We start from the raw sequence: 16,158 nt of genomic DNA, 5'->3' as shown, positions 1-16,158 counted from the left end.
GGTGCCACTGTGCTCCATAGATTTCATCAAGTTACCCTTTTCCAATAAATTCTTGATGGTAACACCTCTCCTAAAAATAATACGGGGTGTAGACCCTACCTTGTCTATCACGTCCATCTGGGAAAAAATGTACCAGTTTTTCTTAAGAATATCATGTATTTGTTGGTGATCTTGTGAAAACCTAGCTACAAAGGAAAGATGGAAGGCATTAGGTGTCACCCTCTCTTTTGCCTTGCTCATCCCTATTGATGTTGGAGGAAACATCCCCAAATTCCCTACCTAAACTATAGAGGGGTTTGAATATTCCATCTTCTCTTTTCCTCTTCACTTCTAAATAAATGGGGTCAATAAGACTTGAAGGGTAACCTCGTGCTAAAAGCATCTGTTTCATTGTATTACTCTGCAATACAAAATCATCGTCCCTTGTCACCATACGGGAAATCCAGACATACTGTCCTTTTACTAACCCTCTTTTTACATGTTCAGGATGACTACTTTGATAATGCAATAAACTGTTTGAATAAGTTGGTTTTCTATAGAGGTCACAATTGAAACACTGCTTAACCACATCCTTCTTAAGTTGAACATCTAAGTAATTAATTTCATTCTCCTTGTACATATGTGTAAATTTAAGAAATGGTGTGGTATTGTTGATATAAAATAAAAATTCCTCAACACTGACCAACGAGAATCCTGTTCATTCCACCCAGTCACAGGGAGGCAGAGGTCTTAGAAATTCAAAAACTGCTCGGCAAAAAAGTCATCCAGGCAGTCCAGAGAGGATCTGGAATTTACTCAAGATTCTTTTTAGTGCGAAAGAGAACAAATCAGTTCAGCAAACCTAGTTATGGATGGTCTCGGTTCAGTTTATTTTTCTCTTTCTGGAAAAAGATGAATGTGAGAGTGTTCAATCTCGCCTTTGTTCTTACACATGGGTTCGGAGCCGATCCTCGGCTCCGTGCCGGCCGACTGCAAGCTCTGCATCGAGAAGAAGCTCGAGGACATCTAATACCCACAATCCCCCTCTGCCTTTACCTCAGATCTAGTTTGCCGCTGCTGCATACGCATCGCTGGGGACTAGCTTGAGGCTTTTACAGATAAGAATTGTTCTTTCTGTTTAAAATTTTCAAAAAAATATTTATTCTTATAGTCAATGAATAGTTAGAGTAGGTGTGTGAGTGGACTTTGATATCTCGGTTCCTTAGATTAGTTACTTAGTTTAACTAAAGGGTACAGAGTTTTTTTTTGGGGCCTACCTCCCCTACTTAAATACTAGGACTAAATATTGTGTAGTGCTTATTACAGGATTTGACACATATACCGGATTTGACTGTGTTTTTCTCTTTGGAAGTGACTTTTAATTACTGGACTGTCTTTTTTTCTTGTTGTCATGTCAGAAAAATTAAAATCTGGCTTCAAGCGTTGTCAGTGTGGCCAAAAAATGTCGGTCACAGACAACCACAGTTCCTGTGTCTACTGTCTTGGCCCTCTCCACTTACAAGAGGACTGCTCTATTTGTCACTCTTTTAGTGGGAGGGTCATGACAGATAGGCGCAGGAAACTGATGGATAGAGGATTGCTGAAACCCTCTTTCCAGGAGGCCTTGGATGCTTCAGACCAGGCATCCAAGTCTTCGAAGGGGTCGAAGGCGTCGGAGCCAAAGACATCGGCTCCGAGCTCTTCGAGTTTAGTTGGATCACCGGTTCCACAGACTTCGGGGCCGAGTATTCAACTGTTGGCAGTTTCCGAGCCTCGAGTCTTGGAACCGGTGACGGAGCTCCCTCCACCGACTCTATTGAGGTCGGCTCCGTCTTCGATCCCTTCGACTCGTTCTTCGAGAGCCCTTTCCGACACCGACGTGGACCGGGTGGTGCAGAAACTTATGGAGCATACGGCCCTGTCCAAGCTTATTTCGGTCTCCTCTCAGTTGATGTCGAGACTTGAAGGCCTGCCACTATCTCCATCTGTTCCTCCTTCGAGACCTGTTCAGTCTTCGGAGCCGGAAGAGGCTGACCTGATGATTGTGGAGCCCTCGGTGCCAGAACCGTCTTTTTCTCGGTCGGCACCGTTTACCTCGACTCCATCCGATCCGGTACCGGAGTCTCGGGCCCGAAGATCTGTCCTGGGTTCCGGGACCGAGAGTCGGACCGATGTTTCGGTTCCGACTCTCCCTCTCGGGGCCTCGGCACGGATCGATTCGGTTCCGTCCTCGGGGTCGGTGCCTTCGGCTCCTGTTTCGGGGATTCTTCCCATTTCTTCGGAACCGGGAGATACCTCGACTCGGGACCCGGGGGCCTTCGACCTCATGAGGAAGGTGTTGTCTACTCAGACAACCACATCAGCAGGTACAGCTTCTCCTCCCGCAAAGGACCGTTATCCTCCTCTGCACCCACGGCCACGTCAAGCGTCGGGCACCAGTGTCTGAGCCACCCCTGAAAGGTGCCACCTCTTCCTCGGAGGCTTCTTCGGATGTTCCCCACGAAGAAGTTCCTAGGAAAAGACTGTGTAAGAGGAGACACTTGGATTCTCCACAAGAATCCTTGACATCTGATACTGACTTAGATGAGTCAGAAGGGTCCCCTAAGTCACCTTCAGAGGATGTCTCTTTTTCTGACATCTTGGAGATCCTTAAACAGAGAGGTGACTGGCAAGCCCTCCCCCCTTCTGAGGATGAGTCAGTTTTGCTGAAGGCATTTGGTGCCCGTCCTTCCTCCTCCTGGGTCACTCCGCCCTTTGATGAGTTAATGGAATTGATTGCTCGAAGGGCGTGGGAGACTCCTGACACGGTGGAACCTGTCCCTAGGAAGCCAAATAAGTACATCACGGCACCACAGGACAAAGCTTACCTTACCAAGGGAGTTCCGGTAGACGCCATGGTGGTGGCAGCGGCCACGAAAAAGGAGATGTCGGAGTCTTCCTCATCTGTCCATCCGCCTAACAAAGATTCTAGGACCATGGACAGATATGGGAAGCGCATTTTCAGTTCAGTGGCTTTCTATGCGTTCCCTGAACTATTTGACCCATTTTACACGTTTACAGAGGGATCTAGTCAAAGAGTTGGGAGATACCCTCCAGGGTGCTACAGATGCCGCTGTCTCAGAGAAAGTTACAGCGCATCTCAACACCCTAACGTCCATTGTGAACTTCGTCCATGAGGCTGATATCCTATGCAGCGAAGGATCGAGTAGGGCAGCGGCTTCAGCGATTGCTCTTCGTAGGCAATCCTGGATGCGCTTATGTTCGTTTGCGGAAGCCTTCAAGTCTTCCTTTACTAACGCCCCATTTGATGGAGCCACACTTTTTGGCCCTAAAGTAAAGGAGACCCTTACTCGGTGTGAACAGGAGGGAAAGACTCTGTCTGCTGTCGGAGTCCGTTTTTCCACCCCTTCTAGACCGTACCCCAAAGGGCAACGTGGTGGGAAAATGTGGTTTAGAAAACCCCAAAGATCTTTTCCAGACACACAGGGTGATGCCCCGTCTAGAGGCAGAGGGGGGGGCAGAGGTGGAAGACGCCGCCCTGGCGGCAGAGGGGGTCCGCAAAACCAAGGTGACAGGGATAACCTCCCTGGCAAACCTTTTCAGCACTCCTGAGAGGAGGCCCGACTGTCCTGCTCTGGAGGCAGTCGGGGGTCGCTTAGCTTTATACCCTCAGGCCTGGCAAAACCTTTCTTCAGACAATTGGGTAAAAAGCGTTGTTACCAGAGGTTACAAAATCCCATTTCTATCCACCCCCATTCCAAAGAAGAAACTCCCAGATGTACCACCCCATCTGCGAGACCCAGCAGCTACAGAAATTTCAAAGCTGCTAAGAAAGAGTCATCCAACCAGTCCCAGCGGACCAAATAGGATTCGGAACTTACTCAAGGTTCTTTTTAGTTCCAAAGAAAACAGGGGACTGGAGGCCAATTCTGGACCTAAGTCATCTCAACACCTTTGTCAAGAAGGAAAAGTTCGAATGGTCACGCTTCAATCGATCCTTCCATTCTTACAGAAGGGCGACTGGATGTGCTCAATAGATCTGAAGGACGCATACTACCACATCAAAATGGCCAGGGCGTCCAGAGATCACTTGCGCTTCCGGCTGGGAGCCAGTCACTATCAGTTTCGAGCCCTGCCCTTTGGTCTGACCACAGCGCCAGGGTCTTCACCAAATGCATGGCAGTGGTAGCGTCTCATCTGAGGCGCCTAGGATTCCAGGTGTTTCCGTATCTGGACGACTGGCTCCTGTCTGCCACCACCAGGCGTCAACTGATACATGCCAGGGATTACTCCCTACAACTCTGCACACATCTTGGCATTTCAGTAAATTTCGAGAAATCCTTGCTACAGCCATCACAGCATATCTTATTCATAGGAGCGGAGTTAGATACTCGTCAGTTAGTTCTAAAACTTCCAACAGAAAGAATAGTTGCACTTCAATCCAACATTTCCCTTCTGCTGTCGTCCAGGAAATCCCCAGCAAAAATTGTTCTGAAAGTTCTGGGTCTCATGGCAGCTTCTCTCATAGCAATACCATTGGGAAGACTGCACATGAGAGTGCTACAATGGCTTCTATTTGCACAATGGTCATTCCAACAACTTCCACTAACTCACGAAATATTGATAGCAGCGTGCAAATCACACCTAATGTGGTGGTTACAGACTTGCAACCTATCCAGCGGAAGACCATTTGTGCTACCCACACCGTCAGCAATGATAACCACGGACGCTTCCCTGATAGGGTGGGGGGGCATCTTTCAGGGACAGACAGTCCAAGGCGAATGGACCAATCTGGAGTACAATCTGCACATCAATGTCCTGGAGTTGAGGGCAGTGTTTTTGGCGTTGCAACACTTTGCTCCCCTTCTTCCTCCAGGGACCATTGCAGTTCAGACAGACAACATGTCCGTAGTCTGGTACATAAACAAGCAAGGGGAACCAGGTCCTACCAACTATGCAGAGAGGCCATGAGAATTTGGCAATGGGCAGAGTCCACGGTCGCTTTCTAATGCAACGCACATCCCGGGGTCATCCAACGTCATAGCCGACAGGCTGAGCAGAACAATTCTATTGCCTCACGAGTGGTCCCTCAAACAGTCAGTTGCGGAGAAGATTTTTCGCAAATGGGGCCAGCCTACCTGCGATCTGTTTGCGTCTCCAATGAACGCCAAATGCAGGAGCTACTTTGCCCTATTACCCCTCAGGGAAGTCCCAAGGGGCAGCTGGTGCACGTTTGGCCCCCGGGTCTCCTTTATGCTTTTCCTCCATTTCCCCTGATTGCAAAGTTTCTGCAGAAAGCAAACAACCTTCAGAGGACTATAATTCTCATTGCTCCGTTCTGGCCTCGTCAAATTTGGTTCCCCTTTCTCTTGCGCCACCGCATTCGGGGACCTTGGATGCTGGACCCAGAGCCAGATCTACTGACTCACTCGTCAGGAGTTCCTCACCCATCCCTGGAATCTCTCCATCTAGCAGCTTGGCTGCTCCGCTTCCCTTTTTAGCCAGGTCAATTTCCCCTTACATCGGCGGTTCAAGATATTTTGGTAGCTTCTCATAAAGTTTCCACTGTAAAACTTATACTAGTAAATGGAAGCGTTTTGTCATCTGGGCTGAGTCACATCAGCTGGACCCTGTTACAGCCCGTTGAATAAGGTCTTAGAATTTCTAACCGATTTATTTCAGGAAGGAGCTTCTCCGGCTACCTTAAGAGTACAGTTGGCTGCCATTTCTAGCTATCATATAGAAGAAAGTGGTGCACCTATTATGGCTCACAGACTCTGTAAAGCCTTTTTAAAAGGTTCTTTTCATATCAGACCACCAGTCAGAAGTCCCACATCACCATGGAATTTAAATTTATTGCTCGCTAAATTGATGTTACCACCCTTTGAACCAGCTTCTAGTTGCACCTTGAAATTTTTGTCATGGAAAACATTATTTCTGGTGGCTATTACATCGGCTAGACGGGTGTCTGAGCTACAAGCCCTTTCAGTCAAACATCCCTATTTAATTTTTCATTCTGACAGAGTATCCCTACGCACTAATCCATCCTTTCTTCCCAAAGTTTGTTCTACTAGTAATATTAACCAGTCCATTGAATTACCCACCTTCTTTAAAGACCACTCTAATAAATTAGAGTATATGTTGCACAAACTGGACGTCCATAGACAACTCAGATTTTATTTGGATAGAACAAAAGATCACAGGAAATCTGATCAGCTATTTATAGCTTTTGCTGACAGCAGAAAGGGTCTTGCAGTTACGAAACGAACTCTTTCGAAGTGGCTAACTGATTGTATCATTTTTGTTTATGAGAATTCTGATCAAACATTATCAGCAAAACCCAGAGGACATTCTACCAGATCAATTTCTACATCTTTGGCTCATGCAGCTCGCTTACCTTTAGACATCATTTGTGCGGCTGCTACTTGGGCTAAACCACATACATTTATTTCTCATTACAAAGTGGACAGGGTTTCTAGGGATAGGACAACCTTTGGTTCCACTGTGCTCAAGAACGTTCTCCCTTGAGTTCCTCAGGATCAGGGAGCTAGGGACGCTACCCATGTGTAAGAACAAAGGCGAGATTGAACACTCTCACATAAAGAAGTTATGTCCTTACCATAACGTTCCATGTGGAGTGTTCATCTCGCTTGGTTATTACACTCCCACCCTTCCCACCCTTAGGAAGAACGTTCGATTTGGTGCCTGGTCTGGAGTATTCTCCTTCTGCTGTTGCAGTATTAGTGTTACTATCATACTCTTGGTATGTTTATATATATGTACTTTTATGTATATAGTTGGCATGTGTGCGTGCTTTATGTCTGGTTTGCTTGCAAACTAGATCTGAGGTAAAGGCAGAGGGGGATTGTGGGTATTAGATGTCCTCGAGCTTCTTCTCGATGCAGAGCTTGCAGTCGGCCGGCACGGAGCCGAGGATCGGCTCCGAACCCATGTGTAATAACCAAGGCGAGATGAACACTCCACATGGAACGTTATGGTAAGGACATAACTTCTTTTTAGATGCACTCAATAGATCTTCAGGGTGCATATTATCATATAAAAATTCACAAGCAGTCCAGAAGATTATTGCGCTTCTGGTTGGGGGCTAGTCACTATTATTGCGCTTCTGGCTGGGAGCCAGTCACTATCAGTTCAGAGCACTGCCCTTTGGTCTCACTGCAGACCCATGGTGTTCACCAAATGTATGGTAGTGGTAGCAGCCCATCCCAGATTGCTGGGATTTCGAGTGTTGCCATACCTAGATGACTGGCTTCTTCCCGCTCCCACCAGGCATCAACTCCTAAAGGCATGAGATTACACTCTTCTCTTTTGCTGCAGCTTAGGAATCACTGTAAACTATGAAAAATCCCATCTAGAACTGTCATAACACTTGGAATTTTTTGGAGTTATGCTCGAAACAGTCACCAGCTTTGTGTCACTTCCCTGGAAAGGCTCCAAAGGATCAGATCACAAGTGAGACAAATCATTCAAAGCAAGAAAGTAGCAGCAAGACTCATTCTACAGGCTCTAGGGTCAATGGCAGCCGCTGTCACTCTAGTTCCCCTGGCCAGATATCACATGCAAATTCTTCAATGGCTTCTGGCCTCCCAATGGACCTTATTGAGTCATCCAATGTCCCATCTGATTTTGATCACCAGTTGTTGCAAGGAAGACTTAAGTTGGTGGCTTCACTCCAGTGAAATATTATCGGGTTGTCCTTTTATCCCTCCTCAACCCCAAGCCATAGTGACCACAGACGTGTCCCAGATTGGGGGGGGGGGCATTATCTGGGAAAGACAGTCCAAGGCACTTGGTCCCAGCTGGAGTCCAACTTGCATATCAATGTCCTGGAGGGTGGTGCTCTTAGTGTTGCAGGCATTTCAAGATACCCTCTCCTTGGGAACAATTGCAATACAAAAAAACTGTATGTCGGTAGCCTTGTACATCAGTAAGGAAGGGGGAACCAGACCCTACCCTGTTTGCCGAGAAGCACTCAAAGTTTGGCAATGGGCGATTTCCTCCAACTGCTTTCTGATAGCAATACACATTCCAGGGAACTTCAACATAATTGTGGACAGATTGAGCAGAACCAGCCTCATGCCTCACGAGTAGTCTCTCAATCTAGTGGTGATGGACAAGATATTCCATTACAGGAGCCAACCTTGCTGCGACTTGTTGGTGTCCCCTCTGAACAAGTGCAGCAGTTATTTTGCCTTAACCCTCCCCCCACAAGGAGTCAAAGACACTGTCCTTCACGATTGGCCCCCAATCTATTCTATGCCTTTCCACCAATTCCACTGATATGTCAGTTTCTAAAGAAAGCCAGCAGGTCGAAGAACAGAATAATTCTCATTGCCCCATTCTGGCTTCGACAGGTCTGCTTTCCCTTTCAGTGGCCTCATCTGCTTCGGAAACCCTGGATACTGGACCCAGCTTCAGACCTATTGTCCCACCCGGGTGGACTGGTTCATCCAAATCTACAACATCTCAAGCTCACTCCATGACTTCTCCAGTTCCCATGATTGGCAGGCATCCCTCTCTCACCTCCCTAGTCCAGTACATAATTCTAGTCCACCACAAAACTTCAACTAGAAAATTGTGTCATAACAAGTGACTAAAGTTTACTAAGCGGTTGCTAGACTGTAATCTTGACCCATATTCAGCACCTGTTAATGTTTTAGACTTCACATCAGCCTCTGTGATTCAGGTGCATCTTGCTGCAATTTCTAACTTCCATATTGGCTTCAGTGGTTCATCACTTATGTCACACAGACTTTGTAAAGCCTTTTTGGAAGGAATCTTAATGCTCAGACCTCCATATAAAGAGCCCTGTGCCCCATGGGATTTAAATTTGGTACTGCAGTCTCTTACTTCTTCCCCTTTTGAACCTTTAGCAACTTGTGACTTAAAATTCTTGTTGTGGAAAACCTTATTTTTAATAGCTATCACTTCTGCCAGGAGAATATCAGAAATACAAGCCTTGTCCTGCAAACCCCTATTTGATATTTCATAAGGACAGGGGCTCCCTCCGGACAAATACTTCCTTTTTAACAAAGGTTGTTTCCGAGTCAAACATTAGTCAGGCTTTACATCTCCCAGTCTTTTTTCCCAGTTTTTCCAACAAAGGAGAATACTGTCTTCACTTACTCGATGTGCACAGACAATTACATTTCTACCTTCACAGAACAAAGGATATTAGAAAATCCAACTAATTATTTATTGCCTTTCCTACAGTATCTTTAGGCAGGCCAGTATCTAAAGTTACCCTGGCGAAATGGCATAAGGACTGTATCACTTTTGTTTACAACAGAAAGGGACTCCACCCACTAGGACCTGTAAAACCACATTCGAGAGATACAGCAGCATCTGCAGTTTTTCATGCCAGAGCTTTTTTAGATGATGTTTGTGCAGCAGCAACATGGGCAGCTTCTCATACTTTTGTTTTTCATTACAAACAGGACCAGGTCCCTAAGGAACATGCATCATTCGGCATATTCTTCCATGAGACCTACCAAGATTCAGGTAGCAAAAGATTCTGTCCCACAGTCAAGGATTATGTGAAGATTAACATCATCAGATAAAGAAGTTATAGCTTACCAAAACATTCCATCGGTGTTGTCGATCTTCACTAATCCTCGACATTCCCTCCCTCCTTCTGCCTACCTTTAGAACTCTTGGTGGATCGAATATTCCCCCAAACTGGCTTCATAATAAGGACACAGATATGGTCTCATCTATTATTTCCTGTCTGTCACTGTAATTTGCAAACTCAGTCTTAGGTAGTTTGGTGAGGAGCATTGTGGGTAGAGCTGCTTAGCTCAAGAGTTTTTGGAAGGCGTGAGCTGGAATAACGGCCAGGTTGGTTCCGAGGCTCACAGATGGAATGTTATGGTAAGCCTTAACTTCTTTTTATACGTATAGTAATATATACAGATGTGGGCTGTGCTCTTATAAAAATCTCATTTCCTGGTTGCTTTAATAACCCATCCTTGGTCTAACAAGCCCATTAAATAGAAAATAATAGGACAGCCTGATGTTTGCATTAGATTAGTGAAAAGAGAAAGTCCCAAAACAGAGAACAGTTGCTTTGGGAAATCACTTTTTTCATTGCAGTTAAACTGAATAAGTGATTCTTGATCACTTAAACTGAGAACATTTGACAAATCAGTATGAGTATTTAGACAGAGAAAAAAGTGTCAGACACATTTTTCCCCACCATGTAACGTGTTCAGGCTTTCCAGTCTTGAGATCATGACTATAGTCTGTAGCATCCATTGTTTTACTTAGCTGCTCATAGGGCATAGGGCTTTCATTTCACACTGTAATGACTGTACTGATGGAAATGTGTTCACAACATGGTGGTGATTCATTATTACTGATTTATAAAGCAAGCATAGAGTTAGGCACAGATTTAATAACTACTTAATTTTGTGATCCAATAATCGAGTTTCTATTTTTTTTTCCATTTTTTTCTTTCTTTTACTTATTTTGTTCTTTTACATTATATGTTGCATTTAATATGAAACAAAATAGGTAAATACCTACATCAGCCGTGTTTTATTAAGGTTTAGAAAGTAAAGATGGATGTTCAAATGTTTGCCTAGGAAAAGAGCTGGTTCAAAATATGGTTACCATGGTGATATTAAAATGAAGAGTGCAGATCAGAGGTCAGCATGGTTTCTATGTGAACGCAAGAAGTAGGGAAATAGTGTCATTTGTTTGGTTCAGAATTTTTAGTAGCATGAATTAAATTATGTCATTTTTGTATTAATTTGGAGAAGAGGAGGGAAAAATACTGATAATATCTTCAGAAGGCTTGCTTTATTTTTTCATCTGTAATCAGTAATACATGTAAAAAGAACACTGTATGGGTGAAACAAGATAGGAGAGGAAAAAGCCAGCATATGCAGTTATAAGCTACAGTTTATACACAAAGGTTTGCATTGCATACATTTACACATACTATACACACATGAGCCATATACATTCAAACACGTATCAGCCTGCAGAGTTACAGGTCTTTTGTTTCACCTATACATATCACACTGTTTATCATATACACTTGCATGTATGCATGTCAGCCTGCAGAAATTGTATGCCTTTCATATGTATTCACATGTGCTGGTGCATGTGTGCAGCTCACGTAAACACATGCACATGGATTTTCTTTTCAGACAGAACATTATCAATTTGAGAAAAAGAAAAAAGTAACATCTGAGAAGATTTGGGGCAGGAGATGTAGACTGCATTTTTTTTATCACTTCATGAACATATGTTGATGTGTATGGGTGGCCGCGGTGGTGTATCAGTTAGCATTGTTGCCTAACAGCAAGAGGTTCTCCAGTTCGATTCTCAGCTGGGGTGCCTTCTGTGCAGAGTCTGCATGTCCTCCCTGTGAGCACGTGGGTTTCCTCTGGGTGCTCTGGTTTCCTCCCACATTCCATAGACATGCAGTAGGTGGATTGGACACTAAATTGGCCATAGGTGAGAGTGTGAGCATGAGTGAGGGGTGCAAATGAACTACTGTGGCAGGGCTAGCCACCCGGAGGTGTAAACTGTGGCTTGAGATAATTGTTACTGTGTGGTGTAAACCTTGGCTCGAAATGATTGTCACTGCAGAAGTGACCCCCCAACCCCATGTGCAAAATGGGAAAAGGGGTTGAGGATGGATGGATGAACATATGTTGATATGCATATTCATATACCATCATATACAAACATACATACAGTATGTATGGAATATCTGTACTTTCCAGACTGCACTTTTCTGTACATGTTGAATAAATTACAACTGACAAGTAACATGTGGAAGCATTTTTGGTTTGCATAAGATTCATATTATGTTATACCTTTTCCATGTATTTTGATTTTATCATCAATTTTGACCCCACTTCCATCCATTCTTAATGCATCTAAAACAAAAACATAACTCATGATTTGCTCCTTTGTCCTAAAATTGTGGCCCCTTTTTTATGTCTGTTTTTCTGTAGTTCTTTGAGCATGTGCATGAGTAGTTGATTTTTTTTTTTTATAGATATATATGCAGTTGCATATACAAGTATGTATATAAATACATGTAAAGATACACACACAAACTTATATACTTTTACGTGTGTGTGTGTGGTTTTCCTCTATATGATTGAATATTCATAATGTGGTGGTTAAATAAAATCGCATTAAGAAGTTCAAACATACAGAAGACCAAACACCCTAATTATCGAACAGACAAAAGATTGAGAAAGGAAAAGTATTTCCTATTCCAATATTCACACTAAAATCACCCATAATAGTAGCCTCAAATTCATCTGAATGGTGGCCGTGTTACGGGAAGATATGTTTGTTAATTTAAGGTGTAGGGTTAGGGTTGTGGAAGGGGCAGTGTTAGGGTTATCACCCATTAATAAAGTGGGCAGGCGGCTCAGCCCATTTGCCCCTTAGTAATGGATGCTAGCCCTATACCTTAACTTAATAAACCCCTTTCCATAACACTTCCACTACACAGGACACACACAGACTCACAAACACACAGTAACAACGCTACATGTACCCCTTTACCTAACCCTAAAATAAGCACACTCACAGACAAACATATAAAACCTATCCCATAACCTATCCCCGTCCATAAGCGTTACTCCCAGACACACACACACACACACACACACACACACACACACACACACACACACACACACACACACACACACACACACACACACACACACACACAAAGCTTTCACCTCCCTGCCAGCCCACTCACCTTTCATAACAAAACAAACCCTCAATATTTTGAACGTTTGGCTATCCGTACATTTGATGTTAAGCACCACCCTTATCACTTGTCAACCAACGGATGTTTGATCAAATGCAAGAAACACACACATACATACATCTATACATATACATATATATATATATATATATATGTGTGTGTGTGTGTGTGCATGCGTGTGTGTGTATATATATATATATATATATATATGTATATACACACACACACACACACATATATATATATATATATATATATATATATATATATATACATATACATATACATATGTGTGTGTGTGTGTATAGTTATGGGTCCTTATCAGTTGAGTGAGTTTTCAGAAACCTGGAATTCATATGGTCGAGACCGTATGATTGAGTTTTTGAAAAGTTGAAGCTTTTGAATGGAGATTGCAGTACAGTGCAGATCAAGAAATTTACCCTTTGTTTTTTTTTTTAATATTTGAGTTTTTGGAAACTCGATCATATAGTCTTGACTGTATGAATTTTGAGTTTCTGAAACCTCAATCATCTGACGTAGACCCCTGTGACAGGTTCAGTAGTACTTGTGGCTAATTAAGAGTAGTTTAAAGCTTTTGCTTATGGTGATCTATTATAAAATGTCAAGACTTTCTCTGTCTCAGGATGTAGTTCCTTTACTAAAAGATTCATAGTTTCACTCCACCACCAATACCAACACCACTTTTATCTTATAACACTGAACTGCTTTCCAGATGATTATTTACACCAGTTAATAGCCAGAACAAATATTTTTTGAATAACTGGATAACATTTCCATGTCAAAAGAAGTATATTAATCTGCTAATGGCAGTTTGAAGCTAATGGAAGTACTTTGGTACTTAGATTTGATAAACTCATTGCTTTGATCTTTCTGCAGCAGAATGTATTTATGAGGGTATTTTCACGTATTATGGTGTTACATAGTAGTCACTTTTTCTAACAAAAATTTGTCTCTTTCCCACAGGACAGAAAGCGACTGAAGAATTCTTGCCTGCAGAATATCTAAACATGGATTTCTAAAATTTTAATACTGCTTATATACTTTTATTATTGTAATTTTAACATTGTAATTGTAATTGTAACAAATAAATATAAAGGCCACAAGTTTCTGTTTCTGGAGTTGTTTTTCATGTAGAACAGCTTGACATAATTCGGTGCAAGCTGTCCCCATTTTAATGATCTCATAAAGAATTCCTTTTCATTCAGATATTCTGTTTCACATCACTTTTTTCAAAGTACTGGAACAGAAACCTCAGTATGGGAGCACACATTTTACGCTACTGTGATTTTTCTTCTGAATTCTAACAGATGAATTCCTTAACGGAATGCACCATGTCTTATTGGGGGGAAAAAACGTAATTTCATATTCTTGCATCCTGTCAGACTTACACAGGAAGAAATGGTCTGTGTTCCAATTGTTGTCTGTTTGCTTCATTTAACTTTGGAAAGTACTTGTAGAGCAAGTTCATTATTTCTGTAGAATTTTCTGTCTCTCTATTGAGTGAGTGTCCCTAATTCAGTTTCGTTCACTGTTTTCAGTGCATTTGGATCAGTTTCCAGGAGTGGGTCATAAAATACACTGGCATAACCTGTTACCTTGGGTCATTTTGTATAGTAGTAAACAAACTGTTCCAAGCTTGAGGCAAATAATACACCATCTTTTGCAGGTGTGTTTCCGCATTAGATATTTTTCATTCTTGTGATATTGTAGTACAGGTGATTGGGTATATTTTAATCTGTCTTTGCTGCAGCTGGTGTGATTCAGACTTTGAGACTTTAGCCATGTCAGTGCAGGGTAATACCAGGTTGGAAGTATGGCGTATCCATGAGTAGCATGTCAGCAGCATTATTTATCCTATAATTTTCATAGGTTGGTAGCATGCCAGTGGCGTGATTAGCCATGTAGTTTAAAGAGAAGTTCTGTGGTAAGTACAGGCTTATGCTTGAGCTAGTACAGCTACATAAGAATCTTGCTGGATTTCCCATAGACTATAACTGTGACATGCTGAACTTGGGTCATCGACTCAGGATGTTAAGTTGTCTATCTCGCCTTCATTCTTGCTGGATGGGTTCGGAGCTGACCTCGGCTCCGACTCGGCCACTCTAAAAGCTCGAGAGTTGGTTCCACCGGCTCGAGGCTCCCCTTATATCCCACAATGCTAGGCGGTATTACCTCAGATCTCGTTTGCCGTTACAGTGATCGAGGTGTGTTGTTTCTACCGGCTTCAGGTCAGTTCATATAGATTAGTCTATAGTTAATTTAAGCCCCTTTAATTTAGTTTTTTATCGTTATTTCCCTTAATTGAGTGGATTTTGACCCTTTCCTACCTGTTTATCCACCCTTTTTTCCTCAAGAACTTATTAGTTCTTCCCTCAGGCCTTCGGGCCCTTCCATCCCCTTATTAGTGGAGTGTATGTGTTTGTAGGGATTTAAAAACTAACTAATTTTAGTAGTTTAATTTTAGTTAACCTTAGTGGATAGTGTAATCGGTGTGTTTGTGTTGTGTGGTGGTTACACTTTTTTCCTTAAAATGTCTAAGGATTCAAAGGTCTCAGGCTTCAAGAAGTGTGACTCGTGCTGTCAGAAAATGTCTCTGACAGACGGTCACACTTCTTGTGTGTACTGCCTGGGACCTTTACACCTGCAGGACTCTTGTGCTGTATGCCATGGCTTCAGCCCTAGAGTCCTGCAGGAAAGAAAAAACAAGCTCATCTTAAGAGGCTTGCTTAAGCCTGAGGGTTCCCCTACTGCTACTTCGGGTAAACCCTCTAAGGCTCCTAGGTCCTCGACTCCAGCTTCTGAGTCGAGGCCTAAGGCTTCGAAGCCTACTACTACATCGGCTCCGGCTGGAGCCGATGAGACTCGAACTGCAACTTCTGTGGTTCCCTCGGCTCCGGCTGGAGCCGAGGCATTGGAAATTACTGAGTCGGCTCCGATCAGACCATCGGAACCGACATCTAGAAAGAGGTCCAGGTCACCGTCCCTTGGCTCCGTTCATTCGGCTCCAGCATCTCCCTTGCTGTCTGAACGGAGCCATAGATCTCACTCCTCTAGATCATCGAGGCTTTCGGATCATGACCTTCAGAGGGTAGTGAGTCGACTTCTTAAGTCCGAGGCACTGGCCCAAATGCTTCAGAGCCCAACTCATCAGTCGATGCTTAACCCTATGCGTCAAAATGTTCCTCCTCCGACTCCTTTGAGCTCGGAGCCAGGGCGTTTCGGAACCGAGACTGTGGTAGCGTCGGAACCGATACAATTGTCTTCGGTTCCGTCGTCGGCTCGATTTCTTCCTTGGAAGAATCTCGGCGCCGGACTTCCCTCGTCGGCTCGAGGGGTGAGTGGCATCGGACCCTTGTCCGACCCGCTGTCCTCTCGGCGCCGGGCGCTGG

At 43.6% G+C, this 16,158-nt stretch overlaps 1 protein-coding gene across 3 annotated transcripts in view; it reads left to right on the top strand.

Annotated features, from left to right (window-relative positions):
- Positions 1 to 16,158, top strand: part of RNF130 (ring finger protein 130) — a 2,389,441-nt gene that overhangs the window by 2,137,953 nt on the left and 235,330 nt on the right. For 2 of the 3 annotated variants that reach the window (XM_044069594.1, XM_044069595.1), the window contains one exon: positions 13,733 to 13,872. The exons of the other annotated variant lie outside the window; for it this stretch is intronic. In XM_044069594.1, the coding sequence (XP_043925529.1) occupies positions 13,733 to 13,774 (42 nt within the window). In that variant the 3' untranslated portion in view covers positions 13,775 to 13,872. Of the gene's footprint in view, positions 1 to 13,732; positions 13,873 to 16,158 lie in introns of those variants that run through there. 3 annotated transcript variants of the gene reach the window in all.

This window comes from Protopterus annectens, chromosome 4.part0 (assembly GCF_019279795.1).
Source record: "Protopterus annectens isolate FY-2018-M chromosome 4.part0, PAN1.0, whole genome shotgun sequence".
NCBI lineage: Eukaryota > Metazoa > Chordata > Ceratodontiformes > Protopteridae > Protopterus > Protopterus annectens.
Note: the sequence above shows the minus strand (reverse complement) of the source record. Positions and strands in the feature narration are given on the sequence as shown.